We start from the raw sequence: 15309 nt of genomic DNA, 5'->3' as shown, positions 1-15309 counted from the left end.
GCAGTAGGAGGCAGGGATCTAAAAAGCTATGAGTGACGCATACACAGAGTAGATCACCCAATAGAAGACATAGAGTAGGGCAGGAAATTTCAAAACTTTAATGCACAAACATAACCACAGCCTTACGTGGCCATGTTTCGCCCATACAGCTACATCAAGAGCAGCTATAAAACAAAAGATAAATATCACTAAACACATGAGGGCCCTTTTACTAAGCTGCGCTATTATTAGTGCATGGGTTTCTCATGCACTGAGGCCACTTTTACCATGCCTGTAAAATGGCAGCATTTCCTATTTTTCCTATTAATAGCCATGTACTAATTTCCCAATTAGTGCGTGGCCATTATCGTAATCCCTTACGCCACCTATTTACTAGGTGGTACTAGCTCATGTGCTAATCATACGCTAATCTGTTAGCATGCAGGGATATATCTTTGCTAACCAAGTCACGCAGGGCATGCCTACTCTCTGCCTCCAAACACAGCCCCTGCACTAAAAAAAAATAAAACCTGTTTTTTTAGCGTGTGGGTAGTGCACATTGATTCCAAAACTACCGTGGAACCCCTGAATATGGCTCGCAGTAGTGCCTTTTTAACCTGCAGTACGCATATGTTAGAGCTTACCGAAACTTAGGGCTCCTTTTATTAATTGTGCTAGCAATTTTAGCACACACTATAATACCACATGCGCTAGACGCTAATTAGAGCTGGTGTTAATTTTTCCACGTAGCGCGAGGGTTAGCACACGCTAATCTTCAGCGTGCGTTAAAAACGCTACTGCAGCTTTGTAAAAGGAGCCCCTAGTCTTAAAAAAAAAACATGATAAATGACATAAAAGCAAGACATAAGTAAAAAATAATAAATCATACGAAACACTTTTAAAAATCAGTAACCTGTAAAATATTTGCTTGCTTATGTAGTGACACTTCCATAGTCGACACTTGACTCAACTGTACATGCACATTTTTCATACAATATACATTAACAAAAAGAATGATGAAACAACTGTTTAAAAATAATTTGAAACATATGAGGGCTGTTCAAAAAGTATCAGACCTTAATTTTTTCTTACATAAATAAATAAAACTAGGGAGGCGTGATTTGGCCCAAGTATGTAGGCAACCCTAATGCGCATGCTTGAATTTTTCCCGCCTACAGAAGCTGTCAGTCGCCGGCAGACCGTCGATGAGTGAGGAAGTGTAAGTGAGCACCGTCCAATTTTCATTTTTGACAAAATGACAGAAAAAGTTGAACGCTACTGTATTAAATTTTGTGTAAAATTTGGCGATTCTCAAGTGGAAACGATCCGCAAGATAAAGGATGGCCGCACAAATACTAGTACATCATCCATAGTATAGACCATTTCTGAGATGAAAATATCATGGTTGCCTATAAGAAGCATAAGAATTTGAAAGACCTTTTGACTAAAGAATGACACGGGGACCATTTACCACAGTAAATCCGCAGGAATGGAGATATTTGCAACTGGTTTACCGCAGGAATGGGGATAAGACCTTTCACCGCCCCGCGGGAACGGGGACAAGACCTTTTACTGCCCCATCAGAATGGTGAAAAGTCTTGCTCTTGTGGTAAAAAAAAAAAAATTGCGTGCATATCAGACTCGACATCTTCTCCCCAGCTCCTCTTGCGCCTATTTTACCTTCAGGAGCCAGCCATGCCACAATGAAGACAGAAGGAACCCAAAACCAAAGCCTGAGACCAATGTGATTTGAAACATAAAATTACCAGAAAACAAAAGGTAGAAAAAATTTTGTGATTATAATATTTCAGATTTGAAATATGTATCCTGCTAGAGCTGGTATTAGACATAACTGGGGACCGCAAAGCCCAGGCTGTGCTTTTTTAGCTTACAGCTGGCTTAGGGCTCTCTCTCTGACTAGGAGGCAGTTGCCCTAGTTGCTCTCCCCTAACACTATTCCTACTATGTGTGACTGAAGTATTCTGTTAGCTTGATTTTTCTATGTAGCATTCTGTAGTAATTTGGTTTGTTCAGTTTTCACAATAGTTGAGGGGATATTTGTGAAAGGGAAGGGGAGACAGGGGTTTTGTTGATCCTTGCTCTGTAGTATTTGTGTTTATAAAATGACAATTGTACAGAATAGTCTCTTTTTATATTTTACTAAAATAAGTTCAGTATACAATCATAACTATTCGAGGCTTGTGTAGAGGGGATCTGACAGTTTGCAGGGCGAGGACGGGGACTGAGCTCGCGGGGATGGGACAGGGATGGGGACTAAGCTTGCAGGGACAGGAACCAAGCTCACGGGGACGGGGCAGGGATAGGGACGAGCACATGGGGATGGAGCGGGAATGGTGATAAATTTTTTCCTCGTGTCATTCTCTACTTTTGACTCCTTCAGCATTATCAGAAACTAGGGGGGTAGAAGGAATCCCACAATACGACAACATGCATTCGGGCACTGCTTGACATGTCAGGTTAATGTCAAAACAAAAGTTTTTGTGCAGCCTAAAACAGGAATGTAATATGAGCTAAGTCATTTTTCAATTGAAGATCTGAAGGAGTTACCTACATAGTTATTTGTCTGTCAGCTTCTGTATGTATAAAACTCTGTCCAAAATATCAATGGGGACTCAAGGCTCAGTACTCCAAAATGAGTGATTGAATATGTCAAATGTAATACAAAATCACTCTGGCTTTAAATCTAAATCATTTGTTTGGAATTATATCAACTTATATTGAAACATATGCTCAGAGACATGAAGGCAAAGAACAAGGGGCGAACCCCAAACTATCGCCTCACCACCCAATTAATGCATGTTCAAAATAATTTTGTTGATATCAAAAGCATTCCTTGTACTATGTACCCACAGTTACCACGTTCTTATAAGGTTTGAAAATGCAAAATAACAAACTTATCTTAGGATTTAGGTATGTAGGTTCCGACGTGACACGTTTTGATACTGCGTCAGGGAACCAAAAGGAGATTGAAAAAGTTGTAACTGTGGCGGTGTAGTCTCTGAAACATAAAGGATTAAAAATTTAATTTTTATTCAACAACATTTAAAAATTGCTTGCTCTTATAAATCTCAAAACAAAAACAAAAATCATGGCTGTACAGAAGGGACTCACCAAAAACGATTGCAAAGCATTCCAAAATGTAACCCACCGGTTTACTTCAAACACTTGCTTTAACGGCTGAATGAACGTCAAGGATTTATTTCAAAAACAGCTTATGGCCCGATGTACCCACGTAAAAATGTCAAACTGTGTCCAGTCAGTATAGAGTACGTCATACTGCTTGAAAAAGGCTGACCAGAGCACATTTCCTTATTCAAAATTCAAAGTACACTAAAAACAGAAAAAATAAGAGAAAAAGGAAAAGAAGAAAAATTTGCTGCTGCATAAGCTGTATAGAAAGACCACACATAAAATTACTAATTCACAGGAAGACACGCCATTCGATCTCATTGTTCAAGCCTTTCAGTTGCAATGTGTCCAGCTTGTATATCCAGCTCTTGTTCTTTTATATACAAATGTTCATTCAGATTGCCCCCTCGAAGGAGGACGGGTGCTTCCAAGATGGAATATTGTAATGCTGAAAGAGGGTGTGGCTTATCACGCCAATGTTGTAGAAGGGATGCTTCCAACACTGCTCACATGTTTCCCAATGCGGACCTGTATGCTTCTTGTAGTATGTCCAATATACAGTAGCTTGCAGGGGCACTGGATCACATACACTACACCACTTGTGTTGCAATCCGTAAAGGCTATCAGTTTTTGTTTCCATACCCATTCAGAAACATTCATCTCTCTCAAAGACACACTAAACTAGCACACTTTGCAGTTTGTACAAGGTACATGCCCTGCAGAAGAATACCTAGACTGCACACTTCTTTAACAAAATTGGGCTCTCATCAAGTGTTGTTTCAAATTACGTCCCCGAGAATATGCATAATGGGGAGGATCTTCAAACACTGAATAGTATTGCAAGATGCCCCAATGAGAATTTTATAATCTGCTTGATCTTAAATGCATGATGTGAATATGGGATAACACATACCATAGGTGTCTCGCTGGTTTTAACTGCTGGAATTAATAGAGCATCCCGCTGGGTGTATAGTGCTCTTTTATATGACTTCTTGATCACTGAGTTGGGGTATCCCATCTCTTTGAAACGATCTTTCATCTCTTCAGCCCTATCAGTAAAATCTTTGCGAGTAGTATACAGACGCCGTAACCTAAGAAATTGTAGGTATGTTATTACGGAGATGTCAAGGATGGTAATTTTCAGATCTTAAAAGGTTGTTGCAATCTGTAGATTTCCTAAAAATTGTAGTACTAAACTCCCCATTACTTACTGAGATATTAATGTCTAAAAAAGACAATTGTTGAGGGTGAAAATTTGCTGAAAATTTCAGATTAGGGTCCCCCTGATTCAGCCATGTCAAGAATTCTGAGAATTCTGATTCTGTCCCAAGCCAGACTGCAAAAACATTGTTGATGGAGACAGAAAGGGAGTGGTAAAAGAGGAAAAGGAGATAGCTGACAGGCTAAATGAGTTCTTCACTTCAGTTTTCACGAGGGAGGACACAACCAACATTCCGGAACCTGAGGAGATCGTAAAAGGCGATCAGGATGAAAATCTGGTCCAAATAGAGGTTAGCAAAGGGGATGTCCTCAGGCAGATAGACAGGCTAAAGAGCGACAAATCGCCTGGTCCGGACGGCATTCACCCAAGAGTACTCAAGGAACTAAGGAACGAAATAGCTGAGCCACTTAGACAAATATGCAACCTATCCTTAAAAACTGGAGAGATTCCGGAAGACTGGAAAATAGCAAATGTAACGCCCATCTTCAAGAAAGGCTCAAGGGGAGACCCAGGAAATTACAGGCCGGTGAGCTTGAGCTCGGTCCCGGGAAAGATGATGGAAGCCCTGATTAAAGACTGCATCTGGGAAAACACTGGGCAGCTAAAGCCGAGCCAGCATGGCTTCTGCAAGGGCAGGTCATGCCTCACTAACTTATTATATTTCTTTGAGGGGGTAAACAGCCAGGTGGATAAAGGGGAATCTATAGACATCATTTACCTTGACTTCCAAAAAGCCTTCGACAAGGTACCACATGAAAGACTGCTAAGGAAGCTATGGAACCACGGGGTGCAAGGGGAGGTCCACCGATGGATCAAAAACTGGCTGGCAGACAGGAAACAGAGGGTTGGAATAAAGGGCCATTACTCAGACTGGCAATGGGTCACGAACAGAGTTCCGCAAGGGTCGGTGCTGGGACCGCTCCTGTTCAATATATTTATTAACGACCTGGAGGCAGGAACAAAATGTGAGGTTATTAAATTTGCGGATGACACCAAATTATACAGCAGGGTTGAAAGCAAGGAGGACTGCAAAAATCTCCAAAAGGATCTGACAGCGCTGGAAGAGTGGGCCAAAAAGCTTCAACATAGGGCAAATGAGCTTCAACATAGGGAAATGCAAGGTCATGCATGTAGGGAAAAAGAACCCGATATTCATTTACAAAATGGGGGGATCACCGCTAGGGGTGAGTAACCTTGAAAGAGACCTGGGAGTGATGGTAGACACATCATTGAAGGTGTCGGCGCAGTGCGCCACAGCCTCAAGGAAGGCAAACAGAATGTTGGGCATCATTAAGAAGGGTATCACGACCAGGACGAAGGAAGTCATCCTGCCACTGTATCGTGCAATGGTACGCCCGCACCTGGAGTACTGTGTCCAGTATTGGTCGCCGTACCTCAAGAAGGACATGGCGGTACTTGAGAGAGTCCAGAGAAGAGCAACTAAGCTAATAAAGGGTATGGAAGACCTCTCATATACTGACAGACTGAAGAAGCTGGGGCTTTTCTCCCTGGAAAAGCGGAGACTTAGAAGAGACATGATAGAAACCTTCAAGATCATGAAGGGCATAGAAAGAGTAGACAGGGACAGATTTTTCAAAGTATGGGGAACCACAAGTACAAGGGGGCACTCAGAGAAATTGAAAGGGGAAAGGTTTAGAACAAACGCCAGGAAGTTCTTTTTCACTCAGAGGGTAGTGGATACATGGAACGTGCTACCGGAGGATGTGATAAGCAGAAGCACGCTACAGAGCTTCAAACAGGGTCTGGACAGGTACCTGGAGGACAAAGGGATTGAGGGGTACAGATAGGAGTAGAGGTAGGTAATAGTTAGAGGATTAGAGGCAGTTACAAAATTAGTCAGGGATACTGTTCAGGCAATAAGGCCTGATGGGCTGCCGCAGGAGCGGACCGCTGGGCAGGATGGACCTCTGGTCTGCCTCAGCGGAGGCAACTTCTTATGTTCTTAACAGCTTGGTAAAGTGCACTGAGGGATATAAGAACTTCTCTTCAAAAGCTGTCACATACAAACATGCTACCGTGGGGGCTATTTTTACCCCCATGGCAGTGCCCTTTATCTGCCAAAAAAAGATTCATCAAATTGGAAATAATTTTTATTAAGGGCTATTTGAGCTATTTTAACCAGAAATTCTATCAGCCTAGGGGATAGCTCCATTTGTTGAAGATGCTGGCTAATGATGTTTACCGCCGCCTCCTGTGGAATGTTTGTGTACAAGGAAATTATGTCTAAAAACACTAAAACAGGGGTGTCCAACCTGCAGCCCCGTGAAGTATTTATGCGGCCCCGGTTGAGGGCGCTGCAGTGTTTTCCTCTGCTGCCCCCGGGTGTTTACCATCTTGCCGGTTCCCTCCTCTGTCTTGCTGCAGCGTTTGCATGGCCCCAGAAAATTTTTTTTCGGCCAATGCGGCCCAGGGAAGCCAAAAGGTTGGACACCCCTGCACTAAAATGACTTGAGAAGGTACATCATGAAATGTATTCAAAAAATTGATCATACTTGCTGTATCTTTAACATATAAAAGAATCTTAGGCACTTTCTCCTTTAGCTGCAAATCTAGAAACTCTGATAATGGTTCCAAAATTGATCCAATCCCTGCCACTATAGGGCGGCCTGGAGGGTTCTCTAATGATTTGTGTATTTTGGGTACAAAATATGACCCGGGTCACTGGACAGGGGCTCCGCAAAAATTTATGTTCACCTTCTGTTATGACCCCCTCTTCCAAAGCTTGTAATCAGATATGTGCAATTCTCTCAGCCAGTTCATTAGTGGGATCATGATCAATTTTTTTATAGTAAGTATCATTGGATAGTTGACGCTCTTCTTCCTGAACAGTTCTCAACCCAACCAACAAATTTGGGGCAGTCTCCATCAAGGGCTGTGCACTTAGTCCATTTTTTTTGTTCCGTATTTTTCCGATGGAACAAAAAAAAAAAAAGGACAATCACTGAACATCCTATACAGAAATCGGGCCTATCCCCACCCAAAATAAACCCGATTTTTGTTTTGAGATTTATAAGAGCAAGCAATTTTTAAATGTTGATGAATAAAAATTAAATTTTTAATCCTTTATGTTTTAGAGATTACACCGCCACAGATACAACTTTTTCAATCTCCTTTCGGTTCCCTGACGCAGTATTGAAACGTGCCACGTCGGAACCTACAAACCTACAACCTAAGATAAGTTTATTTTGCATTTTCAATCCTTGTAAGAATGTGGTAACTGTGGGTACACAGTACAAGGAATGCTTTTGATATCAACAAAATTATTTTGAACATGCGATGATTGGGTGGCGAGGCGATAAGTCTTGGTGTTCGCCCCTTGTTCTTTGCCTTCATGTCTCTGAGCATAAGTTTCAATATACGTTGATATAATTTCAGACAAATGATTTAGATTTAAAGCCAAAGCTTCTGTATGTAGGCATAACCAAGAGTGATGTTCTATAATTCTTGTTCTAAGTTCTAAGTGCAATCAATCACAAGACAATTGAAAAACTTTTAGTAGAACACTTCATGACTCATGGATTTATGTTTGAGCAGTTTAGATTTCTGGTAATAAGCAAACCAAATCTTTCGTAGAGAGGAGAAAATTTAAATAAACTTTTTTGCTGCAAGAACAGAAATTCATTTTTAAATTTAACACTATTTCACCTAATGGACTGAAATCAGAATTCGACTTGACAGTATTTCTGTGATACTTGTATCAATATGGTGATGATGGCAAAATGAGGGGCTGCTGAAAAGTTCTCAGCCCATCCAACAAAGTTGGGGCAGTCTCCATCAAGGGTTGTGCACTTAGTCCAGCGATTTTCCACTTTTTTTGTTCCATATTTTTCCGATGGAACAAAAAAAAAAAAAAGGAAAATCACTGGATGTCCTATACAGAAATTGGGCATATCCCCACCCAAAATAAACCTGATTTTGTAACCGCTGTCTATGTTACAGACACCGGTTACAAAACTGGGTTACTGTAGACATGGCTGCTATACTTATCGCGGCAAGGGATCTCCCTGCTGCGATAAGTATAGCAGCCGTGACTGCGGCCGCCAGTTTCCCCCCCGAACAATCGCAACAATCCTTCCTGAAGACCCAAGTCCCCCACCCACCCACCCCCACGAAGATCGAAGCAGAAGGGAGCCCCAACCCCTCCTTCCCGAAGATCCCTCCCACAAAGATCAAGGCAGGAGGGATCCCAACCCCTCCTGCCTGAAGACCCAAGACCTCCCCACCCACTCCGATGAAGATCGAGGCAGGAGGGTTGGGCTTCCTCCTGCCTCAGTCTTCCTTGGGGAGTGGGGGGGGTCTTCAGTCTACGGGTAGGAGCGGTTGGGCTACCTCCTGCCTCAATCTTTGTCGGGGGTGGGGGGGTCTTGGATCTTCGGGCAGGAGGGATTGGGATACCTCCTGCCTCAATCTTCATCAGGAGGAGGGGGGTCTTCGGGCAGGAGGGGATTGGGCTCCCTCCTGCCACTATCTGTGTCGGGGGGGGGGGGGGGGTCTGACAGCCGCAGTTGCAATACTTATCGTGGTAGGGAGATCCCTTGCTGTGATAAGTATAGTGGCTGTGTCTACTTACAATGTAGGCCAGCAGGTTTGTGGATGTCTTACACAAAACGTCCGATCTCAGACTTAGGCACACTATCGATTATGCTTCTCCACGTGTTTAGTGATGTTAGTTTTTATGATTAACAGCTACCCCTGACATAGCTGTATAAGCAAAACATGGCTCCATTTACATTTGTGTACTAAAGCTTTGAAATTTCCTCCACTACGTCTATGTCTCCTATTTGGTGATCCACTCTATATATGCATTACCTACAATAAATATGCATGTGATAGATTTGCCTGTAATGGAGATAGTACATGCACATTTATCTCACTCATATTCATTGTAGATATCTTGAAAACCAGTCTGGCTTGTTGTGCCCCAAGGACTGGGTTGAGAACCCCTGGGTTAGACCAAAGGACTGAGAGGTAAGGATATCAGGCTTCAAATGCACTTCCTCTACTGACAGCCTTTTCAGCTGTCCTAACGTTATCTACATACTTAGTCATTTCGTTGACTATTGGTAAGCTGTGACACTGTCCAGACTTTGCCCCTGGAGCACCCCTAACATAGCTGGTTAGAGAATGAACATAACATAAGAACATAAGAACTGCCATCTCCGGATCAGACCCATGGTCCATCGAGTCCGGCGATCCGCACACGCGGAGGCCCAGTCAGGTATACACCTGATGTAGTTTTACCACCCATATCCCTCTATGCCTCTCATAAGGAGATGTGCATCTAATTTGCCTTTGAATCCTAGCACAGTGGATTCCTTAATAACCTCCTGTGGAAGAGCATTCCAGGCGTTCACCACTCGCTGCGTAAAGCAGAACCTCCTGACATTTGTCCTGGACTTGTCCCCCCTTAGCTTTAAACCATGTCCTCTTGTCCGTGTCACGTTGGACAGTGTAAATAATTTGTTTTTCTGCTCTATTTTATCGATGTCTTTCAGTATTTTGAACGTCTCTATCATGTCCCCTCGCAGCCTCCTCTTCTCAAGGGAGAACAGTCCTAGTTTCTTGAGTCGTTCCTCATATTCCAAGTTCTCCATACCTCTTATTAGCTTCGTTGCTCGTCTCTGCACCCTCTCCAGCAGTTTTATATCCCTCTTTAGTTTGGGAGACCAATGTTGGACACAGTATTCCAAGTGTGGTCTGACCATTGCTCTATAAAGCGGCATTATGACTTTCTCCGATCTGCTCATGATTCCTTTCTTTATCATTCCTAACATTCTGTTCGCTTTCTTTGCCGCTGCCGCGCATTGTGCCGACGGCTTCAGGGTCCTATCTATCAGTACACCCAGGTCCCTTTCTTGTTCGCTCTTACCAAGAGTTGCTCCTGACATTCTATACTCGTGTTCCTTATTCTTACTGCCTAAATGCATTACTTTGCATTTCTCCACGTTGAACTTCATCTGCCATTGCTCTGCCCATTTCTCTAACTGATACAAGTCGCTCTGGAGTTCTTCGCTATCTTTCTGCGTTCTGATTGTCCGGCATAGCTTTGTGTCGTCTGCAAACTTAATGATCTCACTGGATATTCCGTCTTCAAGGTCATTGATATAAATGTTAAATAGGATCGGCCCAAGTACCGAGCCCTGGGGCACACCACTAGTCACTTTCTCCCAGTCTGAGAACTTCCCATTTATGCCCACTCTCTGCTTCCTGTTTTCCAGTCACAGTCCAGAGGACGGCTAGACCAGCCCATAGTGAAGCCCACAGACCTGCAGGCACAAGAATAAAGCAGGAATTCCCTGCTGACAGCCTTAAGCCAGCACAGGGAGAAAGAAAGGAAAAAAGGCAGCTTATGTCCCAGTCCCGAATTCAGGCAGGGAGGGCACTGAAAACAGATAATATCCCCTATCACTCCATTCCCCGAGGCAGGGAGAAACCTGAGACCAATTTGGAGAGGGGTGGAGTCAGACTCCGTAGTTTGCAGGCTGGGAAGCCTCAAATAGGAAACAAGTAGAGGCAGCAGGGGGAAGCTCAGGTGGCTCTGATTGGGGGAGTCAAACATTCCACGGAGAGCTTTGCTCCAACACTTTGCCTAATCCCCAGCAAGGACGAGTTTCAAGAAGCCAGCCCACAAGGAAAGGCAGTGTAATTCCTGGGAAGTACAGTGATTTGGCTATCCTACCTCAGAGGGAAAGGAGGGGAGTTTACCCTAATGGAAATGCTGCAGGGGAGCTGGCAGGCATGCAAACAGGGGGATGGGAGGTAAAGCCTGGAATGAATGTGGAAATGGAAAACCCAGGTTACCTAGAGTCTGAGTGGGAAATGTGTAGTGACCCCGGGAAAGTGTGGGTAACGAGGACATGGACCTAGGAGAGTACAGTGTATGAGGATTGTGTCCTATCCTTTGAAGAAAGCCAGCCGTTTGTTTAAACCTGAGCTAGAGATTGGCTGGGAGCCGTGCTAAGGCAGCTCTGCCGAATTAAGGGAAATGCTTATGTAAATAACATATTGGTAAGACTCCCTGGGAGCAGATCAGGAAGATAAAGGGGCATAATTGGGAGGGTTTGAAGACCTTAAACTAAGGGAGGCTTTCCCCACACAGCCTGTCAGGCAGGGCTGTGTATGTTCTCCAAGGAGGACAGCATGATAAAGGGGGAAAAAAAAACAAAGTTAATTTTGATTCTGCTCTGGCTGAGAGGAGGTGTAACCAGGAGAGAGCTGCCACTAGCCGTGCTCAGCTGTGATTCCAGGAGCTGAGGCTCAGAGAAGCCAACAAGCCCCAACAGGGGGATATGGGACAGTAAAGTCACTGAGTTACTGTGTGAAAGTATTTTGGGATTTTTGTTTTTGTAAATAAAGAATAGTCCCATTCCAAAGTTAAAGCCCATGGGACTCTGGAAATGGCATGAACAGGATACGAGAGCCATAGGCACTAAGTGAGAATGTTTTCTTTTGGACACTAATAAACCTGGTACAGTTTCCCAGAAATCCAGTATCCGGGTTTTCCTTCGTCTGACCACATAAAAGGCGCAACAAAATTCTTACTTGTGGTCCGAGCCAGGCTTTCCCACATACTCAGAGACTGGCCCGGCCACAGTGTATACAGTATGAACTCATATTGCAAGACCTCACTCATTTAGAAACGTCACTACACTCCTGCAGTGTCAGAGAGTGAAGCTCAATTGTGGTGATGTGATGTGTATATATTATGGTGGCCAGTCAAATGAGCGCAAAACAATCACGCACATGACAATTGCATGCACTGTCAAATGTGTGCAAGACAATCATATGCAGACAATCGCATGCAAGACAACCGCACGCAGGTCAATTGAGCACAAGACTATCGCGCATGTATGCACATACCTCGCTGTTATGCGTGAATGCTGAGCATGATGTTCTCGCGAGGCAAATGTGTATGCTCATGCGCATTTCATGCGGTTATATACAAACGCTGTATCATATATTATATTTACTTGTATTGCAAGACCTTGCTTGTATATTAAGTTAAAATTTAATAAAATGTTTTGCTTGTCTTGCAAACCACTTGCATATCAAATTACTTGCAATCCAAGGTTTTACTGTATTTCATTTGCCCTTAGTCATATCTTTAAAGAAAGCTGCATTTGGAAATTGGGTCCAAACTGACTTACAGTTGCTTGTGGCAATTTTATCGCGGCTCAGAGAAGTAATAAGCCAGTAAGCCATTCCAACATATGGCTTCATTTTATGCCAGTAGTGACTTTCTTCAGATGCATAATCAAATTTCTGTGAAACAAAATATAGTCTATAAATATAAGGTGATCAGACCATGCAATATATAGTACATCAATGCTACAGTTGAGTGTGTTTCTTAGTTTTCTGTTGTCATCTAACATGGAAAAATATCTTGCTTATTCTGAACAAAACTTTATTTTTGTTCTGATTTGATTTTTTTACTCCCTCTCATATGTACTTCATGGATTCTTCTTCCTTATTCAATGTAATTAACTATGGAGCTATGGAGGATATGTTGGATATATGCTGTCTAGGAGATTAGGAATGTAGAATGATTTGGATTTCCAGAAGGCGTTCGACAAGGTTCCACACGCTAGGCTTCTGAGGAAACTACAAAGCCATGAGATTGAAGGGGATATACTACGATGGATAGCAAATTGGCTGGAGAACAGATTGCAGAGGGTAGGCATAAATGGGAAGTTCTCGGACTGGGAAAATGTGACAAGTGGTGTGCCCCAAGGTTCAGTTCTTGGACCCATATTATTCAATATATTCATAAATGACCTGGAAGAGGAAACCACGAGTAATATAATCAAGTTCGCAGATGACACGAAACTATGTTGACCAGTTGGATCACATAAGGACATTGAAGAACTCCAGAGAGATCTGAACCAGCTAGAAAAATGGGCAGAAAAGTGGCAGATGAAGTTTAATGTAGACAAATGCAAAGTGATGCATCTGGGTATGAAAAACAAGGAACATGATTATATAATGTTAGGTGTGACATTGGGCAAAAGCGAACAAGAAAAGGACCTGGGGGTACTGATAGACGGGACCCTGAAGCCATCGGCACAATGCGCAGCGGTAGCAAAGAAAGCAAACAGGATGTTGGGCATGATAAAGAAGGGTATTACAAGTAGATCGGCGGAAGTCATCATGTCTCTTTACAGAGCAATGGTCAGACCACACCTGGAGTACTGTGTCTAACACTGGTCTCCTTACCTAAAGAAGGATATAACTCTGCTGGAGAGGGTGCAGAGGCGAGCCACGAAGCTAGTAAAAGGTATTGAGAATTTGAGCTACAAAGAACGCCTCGTAAAACTAGGATTGTTCACCCTCGAGAAGGGAAGGCTGCGAGGGGATATGATAGAGACTTTCAAAATACTAAAAGGTTTTGACATAATAGAACAAGAAGCATCATTATTGACATTGTCAAATGTGACTCGGACAAGAGGCCATAGACTAAAATTGAGGGGCGACAAGCCCAGGACTAATGTCAGAAAGTTCTGTTTTACACAGTGAGTGGTGGACGCTTGGAATGCTCTCTCGGAGGAGGTGGTGACGGAAATCTCCATTATGGGATTCAAGTGCAAGTTGGACGCACACCTGCATGCAAATCACATTTAGGGATACGGGTAAACAGGGTCTTCATCAGGGAACACCTAGGACGTAAACATGGAACACCTGGATTGGCCTCCGCGTGTGCGGGTCACCGAACTAGATGGACCAATGGTCTGATTCGGTGGAGGCATTTCTTATGTTCTTATGTTCTTATTTATGTTGAGTAATAAAAAGATTTCAGGGGATTTTATTGTGCAGGTGTTTCTCAAATCAGTACCTAAAACCAATATGTAGTACTTTATGGCTAGCAGAGCAGAATATGGAGAATTACATGTCCTTCGTTTAGAAGGTTATTTTGCAGAATAAAGCATTCTAAGCTGTTAACGTGCATTCGTATGCCAGTTCTCAGTTGGGTTGGGTGCACCCTTTTGCTTTCTTGAGGCTACTAAAAATATGGCACTCCATTCTATCAGAGGTAACAGATTTCATTCCTTTTACCAATAACTGTCAAAAGGTCAAAATGACTGGGCTCAGCTCTAAGAGGCTGGAAGGACATTCCAGAGAGTTGGTGCAACAAAGACGATAGCACTAGAACGGGTACTAGCATATCTTAGCTAAAACCACCATCAGTAGCTAGTTTATATTCAAACAAAGAACATTGTAATCGTTATCGGTTAATGGTGCGTGATCTTCATCATAAGGTGTATGGGACAGATTTAAAGATCTCAACATGTATACTTTGGAGGAAAGGCGGGAGAGGGGGAGATATGATAGAGACGCATGAGTTGAGATTCTTTCATTTGAAAGGAAGCTCTGGAATGAAAGGGCTTAGGATGAAGTTAAACTAAAACTAAAACTAAACTAAACCTTAGGTTTGTATACCGCGCTATCTCCACAAGCGTAGAGCTCGGCATGGTTTACAGGGTTAGGTTGAAAAGGAGCTACAATGAAGGGTTATAGGAAAGGAGCTAGGAAGATAAAGAGGGACAGGGTACCAAAGAGCAGGAGGTGTTAAATTTTTGAAAAGAGCCAAGTTTTCAGGTGTTTGCGGAAGGATTGGAGGGAGCTTGAAATTCTGAGCGGGGATGTGAGGTTGTTCCAGAGTTCTGTGGCTCTAAAGGGGAGGTTTTCCTACGCGGGATATACCTTTTGCAGAGGGGAATGATAGTTTCAGTTTTTGGGAGGATCTAGTGGAATTAGGGTTAGAGGAGTTCCAGAAGAGTGGGATAACGGGAGGAAGGATGCCATGTAGGATCTTGAAAGCTAAACAGGCACATTTAAAGAGGACTCTGGAGTGAACTGGGAGCCAGTGAAGTTTGGACAAGAGTGGGGAGACGTGGTTGAACTTGCCTTTAGCGAAAATAAGCTTGGCCGCGGCGTTCTGG

The 15309-nt window shown here is 43.2% G+C and overlaps 1 protein-coding gene across 5 annotated transcripts in view; it reads right to left on the bottom strand.

Moving 5' to 3' along the window:
- Positions 1 to 15309, bottom strand: part of ABCA12 (ATP binding cassette subfamily A member 12) — a 604574-nt gene that overhangs the window by 415840 nt on the left and 173425 nt on the right. For all 5 annotated transcript variants that reach the window (XM_033946149.1, XM_033946152.1, XM_033946153.1 and 2 more), the window contains exon 10: positions 12520 to 12634. In XM_033946149.1, coding sequence (XP_033802040.1) covers positions 12520 to 12634 — 115 coding nt within the window. The remainder of the gene's footprint in view (positions 1 to 12519; positions 12635 to 15309) is intronic.

The sequence above is a fragment of the Geotrypetes seraphini genome, chromosome 5 (genome assembly GCF_902459505.1).
Source record: "Geotrypetes seraphini chromosome 5, aGeoSer1.1, whole genome shotgun sequence".
NCBI lineage: Eukaryota > Metazoa > Chordata > Amphibia > Gymnophiona > Dermophiidae > Geotrypetes > Geotrypetes seraphini.
The sequence above is the reverse complement of the archived record's forward strand: the minus strand, read 5'-3'. Positions and strand labels throughout refer to the sequence as shown.